Here is a 22,873-nt window from a genome sequence, read left to right as displayed (position 1 = left end):
TAATAATACGTCGGCGTTGTACACATTATAATATTATATTATATATAATATGGGTGTGATCAATCTATTTTGAATTTTTGTGCACTAAATGCACTCATTATAATATTTTATGATCGACGGTCCTATATATCACACTCGCTTCATCCGCTATCGAGTGGAACAATGATTTTTCAACATTTTCGGGAAATTAAAATGTTACACCAATATTAAAATCCTTTAAAAAAAAAAATTGTAATTATAAAATTAACAATAAAAATAATCGGTGTCTAATTAATTTAGTATTTATCATTTTCGTACTTGAATACTTATAATTGTTTCATTTTAACATTTATGTATTACAAGCACGTTTCTTGAAGTATTTTATGTAAATATGTGAAGTATGATGCTCTGTAATGTGTGTACAAGACGAGAAGTTGCAGAAAAAATCGATCAAATTATAAATTTTGTATTTAATATACCACGTATCTTTTGAGAGTCCTAACATTGTCATAAACTTCTGGAATTATATTTATAGATTATTATAGACGTATACACTACTAGTTACACGAGTAATGGTGGGAACGTATATAAGTACATCATTATATATATTATAACCATTATGGAACATATAGATCACGAAAATTATCGTTGGTAGTAGGTATGCTGTACGTGTATAATATGCAGTACGGTTTTTTTATATTTTTTTCGAGGGTTCTTGTCGTGCGTGTGTATTTATATGATGTATATCGATGAAAATTTTTCTCGGAATAAAAAACTCAAACGATCATTCGAAAAATGCAACTAAAAAACAAAATTAATAGATTTTAGTCTTTGGTGGTATGACGCGAACCAGTTTTTTCATTGTCATGTCATGTTACTGCCGCGACTTCGATGACAACGATGGCAAATATGCTTCTTCGAAAAATGTATACGTCAAATTACTGCTGCAGTATAGGTATAGGACATTGGCGCGTACCTACTCCTGGAACTCGTCGTCGTTACAGGAAACGTCTCATTATTTGACGTCGACCAACGTCGATTGACATTCTTGCGGTATTAATAAATTAGTTTTTATCTTATACTATTTTTTTTACTATTTCTGTTTTAAAGAACTGCCTACATATTTTATGCGAAATATGAACTCGGTATAACTGCTGCAGCGAGCCGCGTCAGAGAGACAGAGAGAGGGAGGCCTGGCCGCCACCGCTGCACCACCACTATTATTATACTGAGTACAGACACCAACAGTCCAACAACTATACTAAACGACCTTTTTAATAGCTGTCCCTCTCTCTCTCTCGCCGCTTTTTTCCCATTATTATTTTTCTACTCGGATTTACGATTATCACTTATATAGTACAATAAAATTAACGAGGAATGATCGGTGCGGACGGTGGCCGCGCCAAACGTTGCGTATAATAATATATAAGTAATACTTATTAAGTATATAACATACAATAGTAGTCAATAATAATAATAATAATTATAATTTGATGATGATACACTCTTCGTAACAATAATAACTACGACAGTCGTCCGTCACAATTGTAAATTATTTTGCGTTTCAATCGCGTGGAATGAAAACAAAACGAACTGGTCTCATTTAGGTCGTGATTTTAATTATATTTTCACTGATGAGTTTAGTATTATTATTAATTTTTTGTGTGACAACAGATGAACGGCGTCCGGCGGGCGGCTTGTATGCACCGCCCAGACTGATGCGATAAAAAAAAAATTAAAGAATATTAATTAACTATAAAAACGTGAAAACGTGTGGTCAAAAAACCAACGGCGGGCTACTTGCAGTACCTATATTCGATTTCAATGGTAGAATGTCAAAGACAAAAAAAAAAACTCGACAGCATTTTCTTTGCGATTTCGGGTTATTTTTATTGTTAAATAATATATAATATTATATAACATAAAATTGGTATTTTTTAAATACTATACCGTCTATTCACCTTGTGTAAATCGAAAAACTACTTGGGAGTCGATATTCCGATATTGTGCAATAACGACATAACATATATTGATAAATCATCATATCTAATATTTGTATCGCAAGGTACATATAGTGCCACTATTTTACTCGTACCTTTGGTTGGCCTTTATTTTATGCTATTACCAGTACAGTCAAATTTGAGTTATTTATTTAATAAAATTAACATTTTATAAAGTATTGGAAGGTAATTTTAAAATTACATATTTCTTTGTGGATACGATTCTTACCAATACAAATAAAGTAGCTTACCGACTACTGTTTCATATAAAATTGAAAAGATAAAAAACTTATTAAGGATTATTGTAGTATTATTATGGTATCTACAAGCTTTTAAAAGATACAACAAATTTATTTTGTATCTCATTTAAAATCCAGAACGACTCCGTTGTTGCCCCCGTCATTGCCTAGCTGTCACTTCTGTTTTCCTAAGGTAAAAAAGTTTGGCTTGCCTAAAAATGTTGCACTGTTTTAAAACTGAAATTGTGCAACTGCACGTATATTATTTTAATTTTTCGCTGGCCCGTTAACAGTTTCGCTTTTATATAATCGTATAACAATATAATAACGTTAAACGAGCCCGTAAAATAATTATTGTTATTGTTTACCGCCTGAATACGATGCCACTCGACTTATTACCGATAAGACGAGTGACTTTGGAAGGAACGACACGGATAATTACGTTGTTTGACATCATAACGGCGATGAACGGATGAACGATTGGTAGGCCGGCAGGGTAATCCCATTAAAAGTAATCCGTCGTAGGGTTTCTGTATTTTCAAAGTTTTATCTACCGTGGAAATGACGCGCGCGCCCGTAGCAGTTTTCGTGTATACATGTTACCTACATTAGCAACGATAATTGTATTGTACACGACGGGATATTTTAAGCGTTATTTATCTCGTCCGTATTAATATATACGGTATAATTACAGTAGTCCGCTCTCCCCGCAGTGAGAACGAAAAAAAGAATGAAGAATAAGAAGAAGAGACAAAAAAAAAAAAAAAACTAACGAAGGTTACTTTAATATAGTACAATGCGCTCGCTCGTTCGCTTATATGCGCGTGCATTAAATATATATTTATGTATATACGTATAAGTCGTGTACAAATTTAATCATTGTGACATTATACAATTAATGCGCGTGCGAGATTGGTATTAATGACGTCTAGACTTTTACGGAAATTAAACGCGAGTCGAGCAGTGTTTAAATCATACAAAAGTTTTTATTTTTTTTTTTAATTAACCACACGTTTTTTATCTTCTTTCCTTTTTTCTCCTTTTGCTATACACGCGACGAGTCTATACGGTACATACTAGTGTATTGTCGCGTGCGTGGTCGTTTGTCTATCTTTTTTTAATATATTTTGTTCGTTGATCACGTGGCGATCGCCAACATATAAGACATAGACTCCCCTTAAGTCTGCGGTGTTATACGATTAGTGCGGTCGTTTTTCGTCACCAACCCCCCTTCCTCCCCCCCCAAAAAAAATAAAATAAAAACAACAGTCCCATCACGGCATACCTATACGCGTCCTACTAACATAGCGCTATTAGAGATACAGATTTGAGTTAGGTGCACTGCACAATCACGTCCGATTAGGTTAGACGCTGTGCCATCACAGTCCCATCATGCGCAATAAAATTAGTAAACGCCTTATTAAAAACGCGTCGGGTCCTGTACCCCGCGACCAGATCGATTGCGATGTTAATGTTGGTGTTTCGTTTTGTTGCGCAGGTGCGACATCGATGACTTCGGACGACGAAGACGACGAAGAAAACGGTCCGATGCACGGCGAAAAGTTGCCGAGAAAGTTGTCGAACACCTGCAGGCAATGTGCCATGGGATTTCTGAGTTTCTCCGAGCTCTCTGAACACAACAAGACGTGCGTGCTCCGCACCGGCGCCGCCAACAACGCGGCCACATCCGACGACTTTGACCACAGGAATGATCACGACGACACCGACGACATCGAGGACGATGACGAAGCGGACGATGACGAGGACGTTGTCGACGACTTGGACGACATGGACGACATGGACGATTATCACCGTCGCGGACACCACTATAACGCGGCCGGTCTGCAGGCGATGGCCGTGGCCGATTTGAGGAGTGGCCGTCACAACATAAACAACAACAATAACAACAACAACAACAACAACAACAACAACAACAAGGCTCACGAAGAGCAGCGTAGACAGCGGCAAGACGCCGAGAACAACAACCGCCGTTACGGTGGCGCCCTACAAGACTCCGTTGTCGGCGGCGATGATATCGTGGCCGGTGGCGGTGTGGCAGTCGACGATCCGTCCGCACTAGTGCCCGCCGGTTTCCCGTTTGCCGCTTACCAAGCGGCCGTACAGGCGGCTGCCGCCGCGGCCGACGTGCCAGCGCTCCAACATCAGCAGCAACAGCAAGCGGCCGCCGGTCATCACGTGACGCTCGAAGCGCTGCAACACACCAAAGTGGCCGTGGCGCAATTTGCGGCCACCGCGATGGCCGTCAACAACGGCGCAGTCAGCAACCAGAACGTGTTGCAAGACTTAGCCATCGTCAATTCGTCGCTGTTCACGTTGCAACACCAACAGATGATGCAGCTCAGTCTCATCCAACAGCTCCGTCAACAGTTGCAGATAAGCCGTCGTGGCGGCGGCGGTGCCGGAAGTGTTGACGGCACCTTGTCCGTGTCGCCGCCGCTGCTCAGCGATGGAAACGAAGACGGCGCCGCGGTCATGTCGGCCATGGCAGCATCGCCCAACGAAATGCCCTTGTCGCTGTTGGCCATATCTCGGAACGAAATGTTGCAACAAATGGTTCAACAGCATCAACAGGCCGGGCGATCTCCGCCTCTGCCCCCGCCCGTCCCGCAACAGCTGTTGCCGGCAGTCACGCCGCTTTCGATCCCGGTCCCCGTGCCGATGTCTCTGTCCACGCAACAGTCCACCGGCGACTGCACCACGCAAACGCCACTGCTTCAACTCAGCCGATCTCCGTCGCCGTCCACCTCACGCTCGCCGACGCCCCCGCCGGCGTCGATCATGGCTATAATGATGCCCGAACTGCAGCGTCCCGTTCCGTCGCCACTGCAAGCTCTACAAGCGTCCGCGGCACAAACCCCGCTGCCACCGCCGCAACCACTTGCATCGAACTCCGCACAGACCACGACCGAGAGTGCAGCGCAGCCGCTACCACCGACCTCGCTCCAGTCACAGCCTCAGCCTTCGTCGTCGTCTTCGACATCGTTTTCGCTGACGCCATATACTTCGTCGCCAATCGTAACGCATCATCATTCCATCCCGTCGTGTTCCGTCTCTTCCGCGTTTGCATCGTCAATCATCACCAACTTAGACCCGGAACCATCGCCCACCGAACCCAACTCGCTGGAAATGCTGCAGCGCCGTGCCCAAGAAGTGTTGGACAAAGCCAGCCAAGGAATGTTGGCCAACAATCTCGCGGACGAGCTGTCGTTCAGGAAGTGCTCGGGCAACGGTGGCAAAGGCAGTTCGCTGTCACCTTACGACGGTAAATCCGCCGGTGGCAGTGGCGGAAGCCGTGGCGACAACTTTTACAAGCACAGGTGCCGTTATTGCGGCAAGGTGTTCGGCAGTGACTCAGCCCTTCAAATACACATCAGATCACACACGGGCGAACGTCCGTTCAAGTGCAACGTTTGCGGTAGTCGGTTCACCACTAAGGGTAACCTCAAAGTCCATTTCCAGAGACACACGTCAAAATTTCCCAACGTTAAAATGAACCCGTTGCCGGTTCCCGAGCACCTAGACAGAGACTTTCCGGCGTTGATACCACCGCACTTAAACCAGAGTCCACACCACCAGAACGGCAGCAACTCACAAATGCCAACCACCTCCACCGGCACCGTCACACCACGGTCTCCGTTGTCTCATCAGTTTTCCGTGGCCTCGTCCGCCTCGTCATTCCCGACGGCTCTGTCCAATCTATTCCGACCAAGTGGCAGCCACCACGGCCAGCAACAACATCAGTCGTCCTCGACAGACATAGCACTCCCATCGAATATTCAAATACCCTCGCAACAACTACAGCCCGCCGAACAGTTATTAATGACAAACCACCATCAACAACATCATCACCAACAGCAACATAATATTCACCAGCACCACCATAAGCAGCAACAGCAACATCACCTGTCGAATAATCACTCATCATCACTACAACTATTTCAGTTCAAACGCGAACAAGAGCAACCCGAGAACTTGAGCAAACCCGCGAACGCTGGTTGCTCATCGCGTGAATCGTCTATTCCGTCTCCTCCGCCACTCTCCGATTCCAGTATGACGCGCAACAACAAAGATGACCCTACATGCTCCGAGTACATCGACGATATGGCCGTGGACATCGACTCTGCTGACGCAGATGGACGTCAACATGATATTGACGCCAACACTGACGACTTTAGCGTAGATACTAAGTACAGTGGCGAAGAGGAACGAACCAACAGCCCAACTATGAACGACGGGTTACAAGACCAACCCGAAAACCTGTCAAACAAAAGTAAATAATTCATAATATAATAATTAATAGTTACACGTAGTTAAAATTATGCGTTAAATATACACATGCACGAATTATTATATTTAGTTAGATTTTATCAACACCTTGTTAAAATATGTACATATTTTACCTAACCTAACGTAACTACGGGCGTAACTATTACTATTACTATTATGATTTATGCACACCGTTTTGTTACCACGATTATATGAAAATTAACTATAGAAAAAATTAGTGACAAGTTAATTGTTTAGGCTCTTATTTCGACGATCGTTACTGTTATATACTCAATGTATAGACGATTGTTTGAATAAAATTACACGGCCACACTTACAGAAATCATATTTATTTGGAAATACTAAAGATGATTAGGCAAAACCAGTGTAATATTATTTCATTAATTATCGTTATTTCAACGATCATTGCTCTTGTATACATTGATTTACAAAATAATTATTTATTATTATTAATTATTTTCAAAATCATTTTGCGTAACAATTATTGTCAATATAAAATCTTTAACGATGCAGTAAATATAATTGCACACTTAAAAAATTATTATATCTAAGTCTATTAGTTAACTACTTACCCGATCAGCTCAGCCAAATAACTGCAACCCTAAGTATCAATTAGTTAGTTTGATTACAACCTTAGAAAACAGACTGTTTGAATAGATTATTATGTGAATTTACCGATCAATATATCTATTATTGAATAAACTTTAATCCTTTTAATATCGTAATATTATGATTTCAGGTGGTAGAGTAATGATGGCCAGCCCGCCACTTAACACTTCGGACGACTCCTTTTCGCCGAGGCCGACATCGTCGTCTTCACGACACCACGGTTCCCGGGCCGGATCTCCTGCATCGATGTCGTTCCACAACAGCAGATACTCGCCACCTTGCGCTCTTGATTTGACACCCAAACAGTCGGCATTGACCACCACTGCCAATCACATCATGTCCGCATATCTGCCACCGGCATTCGCCGGGCTCATGTCAGGTTCCGCCAACTCCACAGCCGGACTTCCGGGCCACGGACCATCATTCGGACCATCCGGTAAGTGTCATAAGCCGTTTATTTGTAGAAAAATGTTTAAAAGAAAAAAAACCCGAGACATCCGTTTCGCTATTATTATTTTGGCGTTGGCTTATAGTTTAGACCATCGCCGCGCACATCACGTGCCATTGCGTGTTGCCATTGCACGCAGTTATGAATAGACACTCTCGATCGTACACATTTTTTCTAAATTCAATTTAATTCGTGTAAAATAACTATTCTTTTCGTCCCGGAGAATAAATTGCACGCACTTTTTGGCACCGTGTCAAGCACGCTCGGATGAAAAACGCGTCGCATACATCACGCCTGAATTCCTTATGTTATATTATCATCGCATTATTGTCTGGTAAAATGCATTGACATTTAAAACGTTGAAATGTTCATCGCGTCATTAAGTTTTATATTTAGATGCATTCTGTCACTTTGTTGACTAAATCAATAGAATCTCGAGCATTTGTTTTTCGCCGACTACCGTCCGAGACGAGCTTTTTCAAAACCATGTGCGCATTATAATAATAATAAATAATGATGATCATAAAAATAATAATAATTTTAAGTTTGACCGCTTAGAATCTTTTCTATGACCGAATATCATTTAATATTTATCATAGTAGCCACGATATTCGATAATGACGCTATCAAAATATAAGCTTTATTATATATCTATTAGTTAACACCTTACTATTATTATAATGCTGTGCATAATAATTTTTTCTAATAATTGTTTGTCTTCTTTTCGTTGGCAAACGGCGTACGATCCCGGCACGTGTGCGGAAGTGGGGGCATAAAATTATTATTATTATTATCATAATCATGACCCATCTATAATACAATCAAGTAGCTTAAAAAAGATGATTATAAATTATAATACATCATTATTACACCTAATCTAATATGTTATTAAATGGTATAATTAGTACCATAACAGATGTGTTAAGATTTGGTGTAAACAGTAGGTACGCGCGTAGTATTAAAAGTAGTAGTAATAGTATTCGACATGTATAAATAGAAATATTACCAGTTACCGCTAATAACAATAATAAACTGTATAACGAGTTGAAGTTTTTATTGTACACGGTGACGAGATGAGATGCCTACACTTCTCTCCTGTGGGCCGATACATTTCAATTTTTTTTTTCTCGTAAACGCGAATGGTATTCCGTGATTTCATTGGAAAACCATTTTTTTATTTTTTGTTCTAATTTAATTTTTTTCGTGTCGATTAATATCCATTTCACGGTACACTCGATACACACGCCGTCGCATAATATTTTATTGATGATAATAACACGATGGAAATTATTTTCAACGCACCCAACTGATAAATCGTAGTATCATTCCTTTGTTTCGTTCGTTCTTCCAATGCACGTTCGTTGTATTTTATTGTTTTTATGGAGAATAAATAAGTAATTATAAACGCCGTTGCCATTATTTATCGTGCTATTATCGTATATAAGCACCGACCACATGTGCGTCACATGTCTTTTTTTAAAACACTGTAATATAATGTTACTATTATTTTCATTATGCCTTTACACGCCGAATGATGTATTATCGGTATTTACATATACATATTTTTTTTGTTTTTAATTAAAAACATAAATTATAATTATTTTGCTTGCCGACGCGCGGAAGAATTTTGTTCGCCCGCTATTATTTCGAAATCGTTGCCGTCGGGTATAAATTAACACGGATTTATACATGTTTGAGACGCCATAGCCATTAATAATGAACGGTAAAATTTAAAGTCGATAAAAAACAAACATTGTTACGATTTTTATTTATAACATTTTTAGAATTTTATGAGATTATTGTTTACACAATATTCAAATTTTCACCGACAGAACTTCGTGTGGTTTATAATAATAATAATATTATTATTATTGTTATTATTATTATCATTATTGTTTTTGTATACTCGCGCAGCTTGTTGAGTTCATCTGTTGATAAAATTCAAAATTTTAAACCCGCCGCGCGCTGTGAATGGTTTTACGAAAGTGTTACGCAACTGTTATACCTATACTATTTTACTATAATATTAGCGATACCACATGAGATCTCAAAATAAATAAACAGCTCGAGTGATAAACATCTATATACCTAATTAGTAATTAATCAATAAACATTACGTTACGCCACCAAACGTGTTGTGTAGTACAGTTTTATACTTATATTTAGTTATAAAATATCAAAATATGTGATAGTATACAGCTTTTCCCAAGGGTCTTTGAATATGAATAATTATTATAAAATATTTTTTCTCCTAAGCAATGATTGTATTATTATGCGATGGGAAATAATATTATGTCGTTAAATTCGATCGAATTAATGAATTCCATATATTATATTTATTTATAATTTATTTAATTATAATATGTCTCAATAACATAAAACTGGTCTCTTTTTTTAATTCGATTTTTTTTTCATTTTAATGCACTTGTATATAATCATTATAATATATTCATAAATAACAAACAATTTAATTAAATTACTAAAAATAATATTTTTTATGTATTTTATGTAAAATGTACATAATATGTGTATTGTGAATACTCGCATGAGTTTACTCGTTTACTCGTCACTCTGTTTATACAACAGTCAAAAATGTGATTCATTGATTTTATTTCTAAAAAATATTTCATTCGCTTAAATATTTTTTTTTTAATATATTGTAATACATTACAGTTTTGTTTCAACTGAATATTGCTAAAAAAAAAAAAAAAGTATATCTGCGATCAGACATCGAAAGCAGTGTAGGTTTAGTATATTATAATAATAATATATGCATTCAGTTTGCTCACCTTGGCGCTTAAAAGCTAGTATGAAATTATTTCCAATAAGAGATCAATACGATAAATCATACTAATTAGCACACAAAAACCATTCTGCTGAGGCTCAACTAGGTTTACCCAAAACGGACAAGATATCGACGAAAACGGGTTTTTCTGTTTATCTATATACTTTCCGCCGTTTATTCGCAGTCGGCCGAATGCGTTCAGTAATTTACTGAGATATTTCCCGAAAATGACGTTTGTAAAGTACCATCTGTGTTCAATTTGGTTGATTTAGTGGAATACGTGAAAAATTTGAAACTTTTATTGCCCCAAAAAGTGTTAACCGAAAGAAAAATAGAGTACACTTCATTGTAAAACCGCCCCCTCGCTCTGCACGGAATCTAAAATGGTATATATAAAATATAAATAAACGAATGTCGTGACTTGTGAGATGCGGGTTATTTTTATACCGAAAACAAGATGAAACGAATATTTGAAACATTTGCTTGCACATAAACAGTATTTTAGAAAAATCACATTTCGGGAAAAAAAAAACCTTATACATTATACCATGTCTCGGTAACGTAAGATATTGTTGATATTATAATAATATGTAAGACATTCATTCCGCTAAAAAATGCGAACTCGCGATATCATCTGGCATAATAATAATAATAATTATTATCATTAATATTTTGATTTGTGTCCCCCTCTCACCCGTCACATGTGCAAAGTACTTATCCGGCGCACGTATCCGTCGTTGACGGGACTTGTTGGACCGGGTGCTTAGATCTTATTTTTATTATTATTTTTAATATTTGTGTGTCGGGGTTGTTACCTACTACCCCACGTGCGCGACAAAATTTATGCAAAATAATTATTTCCTATGTGTATGTTTTAGCTGCTCGAGGAAATACCACATGTAACATCTGTTTCAAAACGTTCGCGTGCCACTCTGCTCTCGAAATCCACTACAGAAGCCATACCAAAGAGCGACCGTTCAAATGTACAGTGTGCGACCGAGGATTCTCGACAAAGGTATGATCAACACGATTATTAATTAATAAATTAGAACCTAAACCGTTAGCCTCTGCATGACCGGATTCGACCGATGGCACTATAAAATAAACAATCTGAATGATACTCACATTTTCAAGACATTTTTATTGAAGAAACATAAAAATGTGAAAAATACAATTATTATATGTAACATATTTAATTATTCATTAGTAAATAGATGTATCCAACATAAATATTAACGATACGCAATATTGCACTTAAAAAAATATCCATAATCCGTTGTGCCCTCGTTCCACCCAGAATCCATCTCTTATCCTGTCAAAATCAACAGTTCGTCGCAAAATTGAACGAAAAAATACTCTCAAACGATCAGTGTTAAATTGTATTGTGTTTTTTGTAAAATCGATTACGGCCTTAGGAGATGAGGTTGTTCACTGCTTGAATAGTATTGTTCGCGTACATACAATACTTGTAAAAAGATCGTTTTCCTGTTCGTGTTTAATACTATATATATTACATATTATATTCTAGTGAGGACTAGAACCATTTAATTTTTTCGTTCCAACAAACGAACATTTTTTGTCAATCGACAGTTATTTGCATCTTCTCTTACAAATAAAAAAAAACCTACGATCTATCTCCTTTTCATACAGACAACTAAAATGACAGTACAATTGTTAGAATGAACAACGACACGTATTTTATTGTATATAATATGAGATACCAAATAGGTTTACAATACCATTTAAATTACTTGATTATTATTTCATAGTTAAAATCAATACCTATCTTTTGATATTATAATATTCATTGACATATTGTTCTCTGTTGTATGAATAACCGTTTAAAATACCTTAATGGTATTTATTATTATTAGTGAAGAGATTTCATTCACTTCAGTCACTTATAACTTGTATCCTAAATTTTTTTTTAGCTACTTGTTCAATAAAATTAATTGGTGAAAAAAATATGAATTTAAAAAACAAAAGTCTATCCGTCCACTGGATAGATTGCTGCTTTAGTTCCGTTATTGTTGTTATAAGGAGTTTGGTGCCAAACAACAAAATTATGTAGTGTCATACCTATAGTCGCATTGTATTCTGAATGCACCAATCGATTCTCATATTTTTAACAATAATTGATAGCTATAAATAAATGTTTACAACATTAACACAACCAATGTTGAATTGTCTATGGTCGATTGGGTTCAACCGTTCTGTCTCTACTTTATTAACACGATGATAGATTGGTAGATAATAATATTCATATTAATATAACATATAATATTACGCTTGTTGGTCGGCATCTCGATACACCCAAGTACTGGTGCCTGGTAGTATACCTATACGCTTCGCTTTCTGTGACAGGTAACATCGTCGCGGATTCGAGAGAGCCTGCAGCTATCGCACTATATTTTCTCATTTTCCCCGCTGTCGTTTGCTGAAGGTTGAATAATGGATTAATTTCTCGATCCATCTTAACGAATAGTGGGAAAAAAACCTGTTGCTTTTACGGGCAAAAGAACGATATTGATCTAAATAGTAAATACAAATATAAAACAAACGAAAAAAAAATTCTACACTTTTACTTTTACCTATACATACCCACAGCTATGTTTATCATCGTGGAATATAAATACTCGAGCGTTCCAACGTCAACGGCATTGTGTGCGCTGGTTAATTTATTTAACTAGGACGTTCATATTTTATGCATATTATGTGAATTTTGTTTTGACATTTACGTTTGTCGGGTCCTTCCGAAAGCGAGTAGAATAATATTTTGAAACGATTTTCATTTTTATCCCACGGTCCAGTGTTCGATTCCGGTGTATGTTGTTATGAAAAAATATTATTTTAAATACATTTATAATATTTGACATTTGAAAGCACACATATTATATAAAACACATTCATATGATATAAATTGTCACAAAGCAATCTCAATAACTAAATACCCGACTCGAATCAGACATTATAGCCATCATTATTACATAATATATAAATATAATATAACTATATAATATCGGTCACATAAACTAATTTAAATAAATAAACATATTTATATTTGTTACAAATTTTTTCCTATAACAATACGTTTAACTGCATATCACCGCTTTGCAAAATAATCGCCAGATGTGATCCTTTATGGACATTTCAACATTATTTAAATTTCTCTTGGCGGTTTTCATCGCGATTTTTTTTTTTTTTTTATAATGCATTTCTATTTATATTGTATTTTTCGAATTGTTCTCTAACGTGCACAAATAATTTAACCGTACAATACAAAACCTTATTATTACTTGTTTAAAAATAAATACATCGACGAATCGGAAAAAAAGACTTGCTACTCGTATTTGAAGACGAATAATATTCTGTTTAAATATTCAAATATAAAATGTGTATGTATATAAAAAAAAAACAGCAAAAACAATAGACCACCACTACCGGTTATCTAATGGGTACAAACGATTCCATTTATTTGACGACATCGTACATAAATTTAAACGAAATGTGAATCATCATATTTCATTGTTTCAATACTATTTTTAGTGTCTTTTCTTTTATTCCTTCATTACATAATTCCTTAATATAATTTTAATTTATTTTTAAATAATTAATTACGCAATCGTTACTAATAAACGAATATTATGCTAGTTTGTTTTTACATAATATTGTTATGTAGAAACTAGAAAATTTAGAAAAAAATTATAGTTTTTAATCTAGTTTCGTAAAATTAGGTAATTAGTTTTGGCGAGCGCAATGTGAATTATTGTGAAACCATAGTACTAAAGCATAATATTACAATACGTATAAATAATTGCAGAATTTATACGTATAAATCTTACTATGCTTCATCTCAGTGACTTTAGAGTAGGAGTACCTTAACTAAAATTATATTGCTTATATAATATTATATTATGCTAAAAATACAATTATTATTATATTATGTCGTCATGCAAATGAGTTGAATGAAATCATAAAAATCATATCGTTTTAAATAATCTTAAGTTCCTTACTCAACGTATATTTTTATTAGTTATTACGAGTATCTATTATACATAGTATTTTATACAAATCATGTATAGATATATACTAATAATTTATATCATTATTAATTCTCTGCCCATAATCGTATCTGTCACCTTCCATTAATTTAATCACCATTCGTGACTCGAAATAGTTTATAATTTTAGTTCTGTATACAAAATAAAACCACCGTTTACCTATAAATTATAATACATTTTATAAAATGTTATTTTTCTTCTCCCTGACACGTTATTATATAATGTGAAATTATGATATTAACCTATTAATATCCTAGCACATGCCTATATATTATATTATATTATTATTACATTAAGTATGTATATACGGTGACGTATTTAGATTTTAGCGAGTGAGCCACACTATCCCAAAACTCACATTTTTAAAGCGATGACAATTTTATCTTACATTTATTACTACTATTTTCAGTTTATTACAATTATTGTTTTAGCTGTTTCGCATTGTATATTAAAAATCTGACTTTTTTTTATTTTAAATCACGAGATACAAATTTTGTATCGATTTAAATATTTAACGTTTATGATAGTGTTGCATTATTACTACAAAACAATATTACTCGTTTTTCGATAACAACCCACAACTATTTAAAAATATTATTATCTTTTTAATATTAGGTATACAGTTTTTATTTTTAACATAAGACAAGAATGATATTTTTTAAAGACGTAAATAATTGTGTTGTCCGTATAGGTGGTACTACATTTAGTACATCCCTACCCATAATATGTCCGTAGATAATTTTACACATCATTCGTTTCGTTAACCTACACTGAGATATCGGTGTGCGTGCGTCTCTACAAAGAACGGTCGTCAAATCCATAAAATTTTGTTGTATGACGATGGAAACGACGAAAACGGTTTATAATTGCGAGCTGAGATCGCTAAAATCATCATTGTCTGTCTACAATACCGAATCGAAAACGTTTCCACACAAATCCGTCACATACATCCGTCATTTTTCAAATCACACATTATACGTCTTGTATAGCATATTACTATTATCAGTATTATCTGTTTCACGATTCATCGCGTTTTTTTGTTGTTTTTTTTTTTATTCGTAGAAGAAAACGTACAGTAAAATTCAACGGCAGTGACGTGGATTAATTTCCACAGTCATTTATGTTTCGTAGTGCAATTTGTTTTGTTTTTTTTTGTCTTTCTATTCTATACGGTTTCTCGTGTAAAATAATGTTGCTCTTTTTTATTACTAATTTTCTCTTTGTTTTTTCTTCACTCGGATACCTATATTTTTTTAATATGTTTCGCTGGGATGCTCATTTAGTAGTAACGTACTCTGCGAACTGCAGAGGTGTACCACTTCCATTTCACTGTGGTGTGTATATATGTGTGCATGTGTACCTATATATATGTTTGTTTTCGAAATTATTTCCACTTGATATTGCCGACGGCGAAGTGACGGTTTTTAGTCAACTTATTATACATCATCATACACGGAAATGGAATTTTTTTTTTAATTGAAAACAATAAAATGTGTGACGGTTTGTATGCGTGATTGGATTTTTTGGCCGGATTCACGCTGTTTACCTTTGACCGTATTTTTTTATATACATATTTTCACGTGTGTATGTTATTTTATGATATTATATGTTTTCCATATTCATATCCCGCGACGGAAATTATATTGTTACGATCTATGACCGTGTGCTGCAGCATTTGGTGCGAAATTATTTTGAATCTCACTTATTGAAAATAAAAGAAATAAACCGAATAAGTTTTTCAAAACTATTTTTATTTTACATAAATGCTCAGCCAAAACAATAAAATGTATTTTATCATAATAATATAAGAGGTATAGTATAGAACTGCGATTTAAAATTTTTGTACCAGAAACTGAGTTTCGAAATTTTTATATCGTGGCCATTTTTCACGAATATTATACAGCACCAGAGAATTCTAGCGGAGCGAATACGTTGGGCTAATAATCGTATTATATATCTGTTCGTAGACCGAAACCGCACGACGTTTGCGGTGCCCCTCGAAGTGCGTGCATACGAATAGAGATGCGTACTTGGCCGAAATTACGTTCGAAACGACTTGTATGTGCTCGTAACAATGTAGACGAGAGTGGTAAAACTATACGTTGTCGATGGAGCTGTTGAGGAGTCTTTAAGTTTTCGGGAAACATTCCTGCGCGCCATTATTATTGTACACTTCTGATTTGAAATGTACAGCCGCGAAAAAGCAATTTTGAGAAATAATAAAATATATCAACGTACGAAAAATTGGAATTTATACATATTTATTTAAAGGCAACATAATAAAATTAATAATCAAATCAACTCGCCGCCGCGCAAACATACCACACAATTTACACGTTCCTGAGCATGCATTTCAGATGGCATACCCTACGAAACGTCAGGCAAAACAATTATCATAAATTCATAACTGCCGTCGTTTTCGCTGTCAAGTTTTTCGTAACTTAACATGACAAAACCTAACGATAACAGTTTTTAATACTGTTATTCGAAACGCCATTCCTCAGTCGTGGACCGCCGGTGGTTATATTAGATCGGTAAACGCACGTCACTCGAAACTCGTTGAACACGAGCTTTTATAGCCTTGATAGGGGAGATGACGTGTTTACAAGACGACTCTATTATTATTATTACAAATATTCTTGTCGGATCGCGTGCAAGTGTTTGTTATGAAAACGCCTTCCCTTCGTCATGAGGTTTCATCGATTAATATTTTTAATTATATTTGAAGGTGTAAAAATTGATTTTTCCGAATCCGGTATGCGTCACCACGCCGTGTAATAAAGTTTCCCGCCTCTTAGTACATTTTATCGTCACATCATAGATAAGTATAGATGTAAAGGAACGTGTTGCCGTACGGGACGAGACGAACGTTGTACCGTGTTTTATTTAAGTATGCCTACTTGTATAGTATAGGTATTTATATATTTGTTCGTTACTATTGAAACACGCGGTTTACTCTGCTCCGTCACGTACGATACACCAACCATATATATTGTCCACCACCCCATCCAACCCTTAATATCCCTAACACCACCACCACGACATGACTCGTGATGTCGTCATCGTTATAAAATAAATATCGACATAATGGCACAACAGACTTTCAGTATGTATTCTGCATGTGTTGCAGGGTAATATGAAACAGCACATGCTAACGCATAAGACACGAGACATGTCGTCGACGGGCGCCGGCGGAGGTAGCTCGTCGAACAACATGTTCGACGGCAACAATTCGACTAGCTGCGGCCACGACGACACGGCCAGCAACGCGAGCTCCGAAAGCCGGGACGCAGCCCAGCATCATCTGCATCACCAGCAGCACCACCAGCATCAGATGCATCACCACCACCAACAGCAGATCATGCTGTTGAGCGTAGCAGCACAAAACGCCGCAGCAGCCGCCGCCGCCGCCGCTGTGGCCGCGGCCAATGGACCGGCGTCGTCCGGAACGGTGACCGGCGGAGTCGGGCCACGGTCTCTGGCACCGCCGCCGCCGCCGCCGCCACCGCCACCGCCACCACCGCCGCCACAGCAGGTCGTATTGCAACAGCCTACAAACGGTTTGCTGACCGCGGTGTCCAGTACCTCGACCACGGTATCGGCCAACGCGTCCACGAGCACCGGGCCGTCGTTGACCAGTACCGCGGTCCAGTCGGTGGCCGACTTGTCCCCGCCACCGGCGCAACAACAAGCGTCCGCGTCTGCTCAGACGCCCCCGTCGCAACCACCGTCGACTAAATCCTCCATCCAACCGGTGGTTACACTGTCCGTACCCACTGTTGGTCAGCAACAGTACAACGCCTCGGGCTCCAGTTCCAGAAGACCGCCAACCGCGACCGAGGGCGGTATGTCGTCTTCTTCGTCATCGTCGCCGAAACGCTCATTGCCCGATCCTGAAGCTGGCCAGCCGTCGGCCAAGAGACAAACAAGTAAGCTAGTAGTACAGTAGTAGTAGTATAGGTGTTAAAATAATATCACCGCCATCATCGGAAATTTGATTGATCTGCCCTCGTCAAACCGATTTTAAAAATTATAGTTCTATTCCTGGTAGGGATTAACATTGCGATTGCTCATCACCTAGTGGTGGCAAAATAAGCAATTGCTACGAACAAATAAACTATATTCAACCCGTAACTCAAAATTGAATTATTTTTTTAAAATTTGTTTTAATTATTACATAATTCTTTCTTTACTGTCATATTATATTGAACCAAATATCTCACATCAAAAGATAAAAAAAAAATCATCTATAATAATGTAAACCAAACGAATCGATCTAGACAAATAGTCAAAAGGCAAAAATATAACTATAATATATATATATTTAAATGACTTATGCATACTGTCTATAATAGGTCTTATACCCGTCCTAATATCGTTATAGATTAGCAACCTTTAGTATTCAAAACTTTTTTACTTCTTTTAAGTCTAATGATGACTGTGTAATGTGTATTTATATAATCAATACCATAACTGTGTACAATGAAATAACTAAAATTATATTGCTTATTCGTTTGAAGGTTCGCCCAAACACTTGTGTCACGTGTGCAACAAGAACTTCTCCTCGTCATCCGCACTACAAATTCACATGAGAACTCACACTGGTGACAAGCCATTTCGTTGCACGGTGTGCATGAAAGCGTTCACCACTAAAGGCAATCTCAAAGTAAGCTTATTCGGTGGCTATTTACCTTAGTGTCTCGGAGGAGATTTGTTTAAAAAATATGTGTATACGTATGTGTTATTAATATCTCTGTTCGTTTTGCTGATGTACAGGTGCACATGGGAACGCACATGTGGACAAATGGAACGTCCAGGAGAGGACGAAGAATGTCTCTAGAGCTTCCGCCGTTGCAAATCGCCAACAATGTCAAAGAAACGGACTTCCTACAACGCAGACCAGAAATCTATTACCATCCGTTTCTACCCAGTCCCTTTTTAAATGGAATTCATCAACAAAAGGTAATTATACGATCCCTTTATGGTATTTTTTTAACTATTATTTTTCAATAGTACTTAATACTATAAATATTTGAATGTTATTATGACTAATATTATTACCAAGATAAGGCTTGTGTCGTTGAATATATTTCTTCGCGTATGGAAAATAATCGCTACCTGTTAAATATTTTGGTCATAATACATTTTTATTATAAATAATAACTGCGATTTGTGCCATTCATTATTGTCACAGATTTATTTTTTAAGTTTTATTATTATTATTATTATTATTATTATCGATGCGTTTTGTCCAACTATTGTTCTTATTTCATTCCGATCCGTAGATATTGATAAAATTTAGGCAATACTAATACAATAATAACAATACAATATAAAATAATAATAACTTTATTAGACATACCATAGTAATTTGTTAAATTATTGTTCACGTTTTTGCCTTTCAGATCAACGAGATATCTGTAATCCAGAACGTTAACAGCAACGTCAACAATCGCATTTTGGGCGGATTCGGTAACTTTGGTGGTGGCGGTACGTTTCCGGGTGACATGATGAAACAGGAACCTAGCATATCCGCCGACAAGCAGAACAACGTCATGTCGTCGTCTTCATCGCCACCTTCCCATCATATAAGGACACCACCACTTTGGGACTTACACTACGATCGGCAGACGGCCGTCAACATCAAGTCCGCCGACGACCATCAGCTCAACAACTGTGCGCCCCAATCGCCACAATCGTCACCGATAGCACACACTAATCACATCTCCCAGAACCGCACCTGAAGGTCTGGCTACATAACATTTACTCGAGTATTTGCGTTTTAACCGATGATAAAACTCAAATCGCATTGTATATTTTTATTTTATTATTATCATTGTGACTATCATCATTATTTTTACTATTATTATTAATACTATTTTTATGTTATTATTATTTTACTAGTAATGGATCTTACTATAATTTTATTTTTTCAATGACTTGACGTCAATACGTCATAATAATGTTATAAGACGCTCTTGAGCGACACGCGGGAAAAAAATCGCAGAGCTGCCATCTGTTGGTCCCTATGCCTTTGTGAATCGTTAGGTACTCTAGACAGAAATAAAACAAAATTATTGAAAATAATATTGTCAGAAAGGGTTTTCTTACATGTTAAAAACGCTTGAACTAATGTCTACAAAATATTTTCTTTTAACCTTTTAATTTTTTTTTATTATTTTAGAATTGATTTAAAAATATATTTTGTAAACACTATATTTTTCTTGCAAAACATAAAAACAAAAACACCTTTCTGATAGTATTTAAAAAATATTTTTGTTTTATTACTGTCAGCAATTTCAAATACTTACCCGACTGTGTCGAGCTTTTTATCGGTACATTTTTGTTCTAAACGCTACAACATAATGAAATCTTGTTCAAAATTTACTCGACATCCTCATTTAGTAATTGTATAATAAAGGATATTTTATTCGATTAAATTTTTCGCCATTCAATAAGTCATATGGTATACCCGTGACTTGAACCATTCTCATAATAATATGCACTACAGTGAAGTCGACCAAGACACTGGTCAATAATTAATTTGATAAACATGTCTTAATAACTAATGAATAAGTCATATTAGCTATTTTGACAGTGACTAATGAATCATTATTAGTGGAAACAATAATACTAAGTTTCATCTATTTATATAATAATATGTACCTATATATTTATCTACCATTATCCATTAATTTTTTTTATTTTGACGATCAAATCATTGAAATGTCTTATTGTTTTATGTTAGTATCATCGTTTATTATTCGTATGTGTTAGAATCATTGTTTATTATTGGTGTATCCTATGTATTGTTTAGGACTGTTAGTGATCATAGTTATCATTTTTGTGCTTTCCTTTTGGAAGAATTATTTGTCCTTATTATAATTTTTTCTTTTTTTAGGTAGTTAGTATCTATAACTACTTACTTATGTTTATTTGAATAACAATTTATTAGTTTATACCTTTTATTACTACCTATAATCACTTTTTTTTTGACATCATAATGTTATACCATTATAATGATTTTTTTTAATTCAAATGCGCATAGGTATGTTTTTTTAAACCTTTACTCTGAATATAAGTGATTGACCTATTAAAAAAAATAAATAGTGTAGATTAGATCATTATTAGTGTCAAACGATAATACTATGTTAATTTTAATTTATTTATTAATATTAATATTATTATTATTAGCATTGTGTGTTTTACTATTAATATTTATTTATGTTTTAAAAAGTATTATTGTATGGAAAATGTATCATGCATATCTCTGGGTATATCAATACCAAATCATGGTGCAGTTTTTGCTAGATTTTAAGTATTACTATTTTAATTTTGATAATGATTGCCAGTTGGTTCATTTGTTTGATTGGCATCAGATTATAAAGCTGTTACAATAAAATGCTTTTAAATATAATATTTGAGTTAAGTTATGTACATCCTGTAAATTATTATACGATTCACAGTAACCTCATGTATAAAACAAAACAAACAGACATGTTTGTTTATACTAATTTCATAGGTACTCGTAATATGTCATTATGATATGAAACATGATGATTATACATTTTTTTCGATAATTCTTCAGAACAAATAATTTATTAATGAATTTTAATTTTGAATTAATAACGATAACTTTTTATTTTAATCCATATGTACAAACTTAAAAAAAAAAAAATTAAAAATTAAAAAAAAAAAGTAGATAATCATATTTTAGCGCAATTATTTAGGTATGATAATATTGGTAAATGGATCGAAAATACCAACATTGTATGACTTGCCTATATGTTCAAATTTATGTGACTATACTGATAAAAGTATGCTATTAATGCCCATTGTTTGTGTACATATTACGAGTGTTTGTTTGTATGCTCTATATCTATACACACATTTTTTACATATTATTAATACATTGATGAATGTTCCTAAATTTACTAGTCCGAAAATAAAATTGTAATTTTTATGACTTGTATAAAATAACCGTGATTTACTGTACTATATACATATTTACATATTATATATATGTATATATAAAAAAATGAATGTATTATTGATTGTAAATGTGTGTATACATATATACATATATCTATATATTGTTCATTGTTTATGCATAATGTATGTGTGGATATATAAATATAAATTATATACGTATAATATACATGATAATATTAGGACCTAAGGTATAGAATTATTTTTAAAAATGTCCACAATCACTAGCAATGAAAATAATTATGGCACTAGGAAAATTGAACCTTACTTATCAATCATTGTCTTGGTAATTTCTACTTAGCAATTGATCACTATTTTCAGTCATAATATAAAACATTATTATTATAGCCTCTTAATGTACAATTTTTGTGTGAAATTTTAAACGTATTACATTTATTTCGATTAAAAACAAAAAAAAAAAAAAACCTCTTGATAATATTTAAACATTGGTTTAA

At 35.4% G+C, this 22,873-nt stretch overlaps 1 protein-coding gene across 1 annotated transcript in view; it reads left to right on the top strand.

Annotated features, from left to right (window-relative positions):
* The window catches only part of LOC113556410 (sal-like protein 1), a 77,651-nt gene extending 56,185 nt beyond the window's left edge, over positions 1-21,466 (top strand). Inside the window, exons 2-8 of the mRNA XM_026961333.1 lie at positions 3,717-6,509; positions 7,266-7,571; positions 11,247-11,383; positions 17,560-18,358; positions 18,950-19,095; positions 19,206-19,391; positions 19,835-21,466. Of these exons, the coding sequence (XP_026817134.1) occupies positions 3,717-6,509; positions 7,266-7,571; positions 11,247-11,383; positions 17,560-18,358; positions 18,950-19,095; positions 19,206-19,391; positions 19,835-20,173 (4,706 nt within the window). The 3' untranslated portion in view covers positions 20,174-21,466. The remainder of the gene's footprint in view (positions 1-3,716; positions 6,510-7,265; positions 7,572-11,246; positions 11,384-17,559; positions 18,359-18,949; positions 19,096-19,205; positions 19,392-19,834) is intronic.
* Positions 21,467-22,873: the final 1,407 nt, after the last annotated feature.

Source organism: Rhopalosiphum maidis, chromosome 3 (assembly GCF_003676215.2).
Source record: "Rhopalosiphum maidis isolate BTI-1 chromosome 3, ASM367621v3, whole genome shotgun sequence".
In the NCBI taxonomy this organism is placed as follows: Eukaryota; Metazoa; Arthropoda; class Insecta; order Hemiptera; family Aphididae; genus Rhopalosiphum; species Rhopalosiphum maidis.
This window is presented reverse-complemented; position numbering and strand designations above follow the sequence as displayed.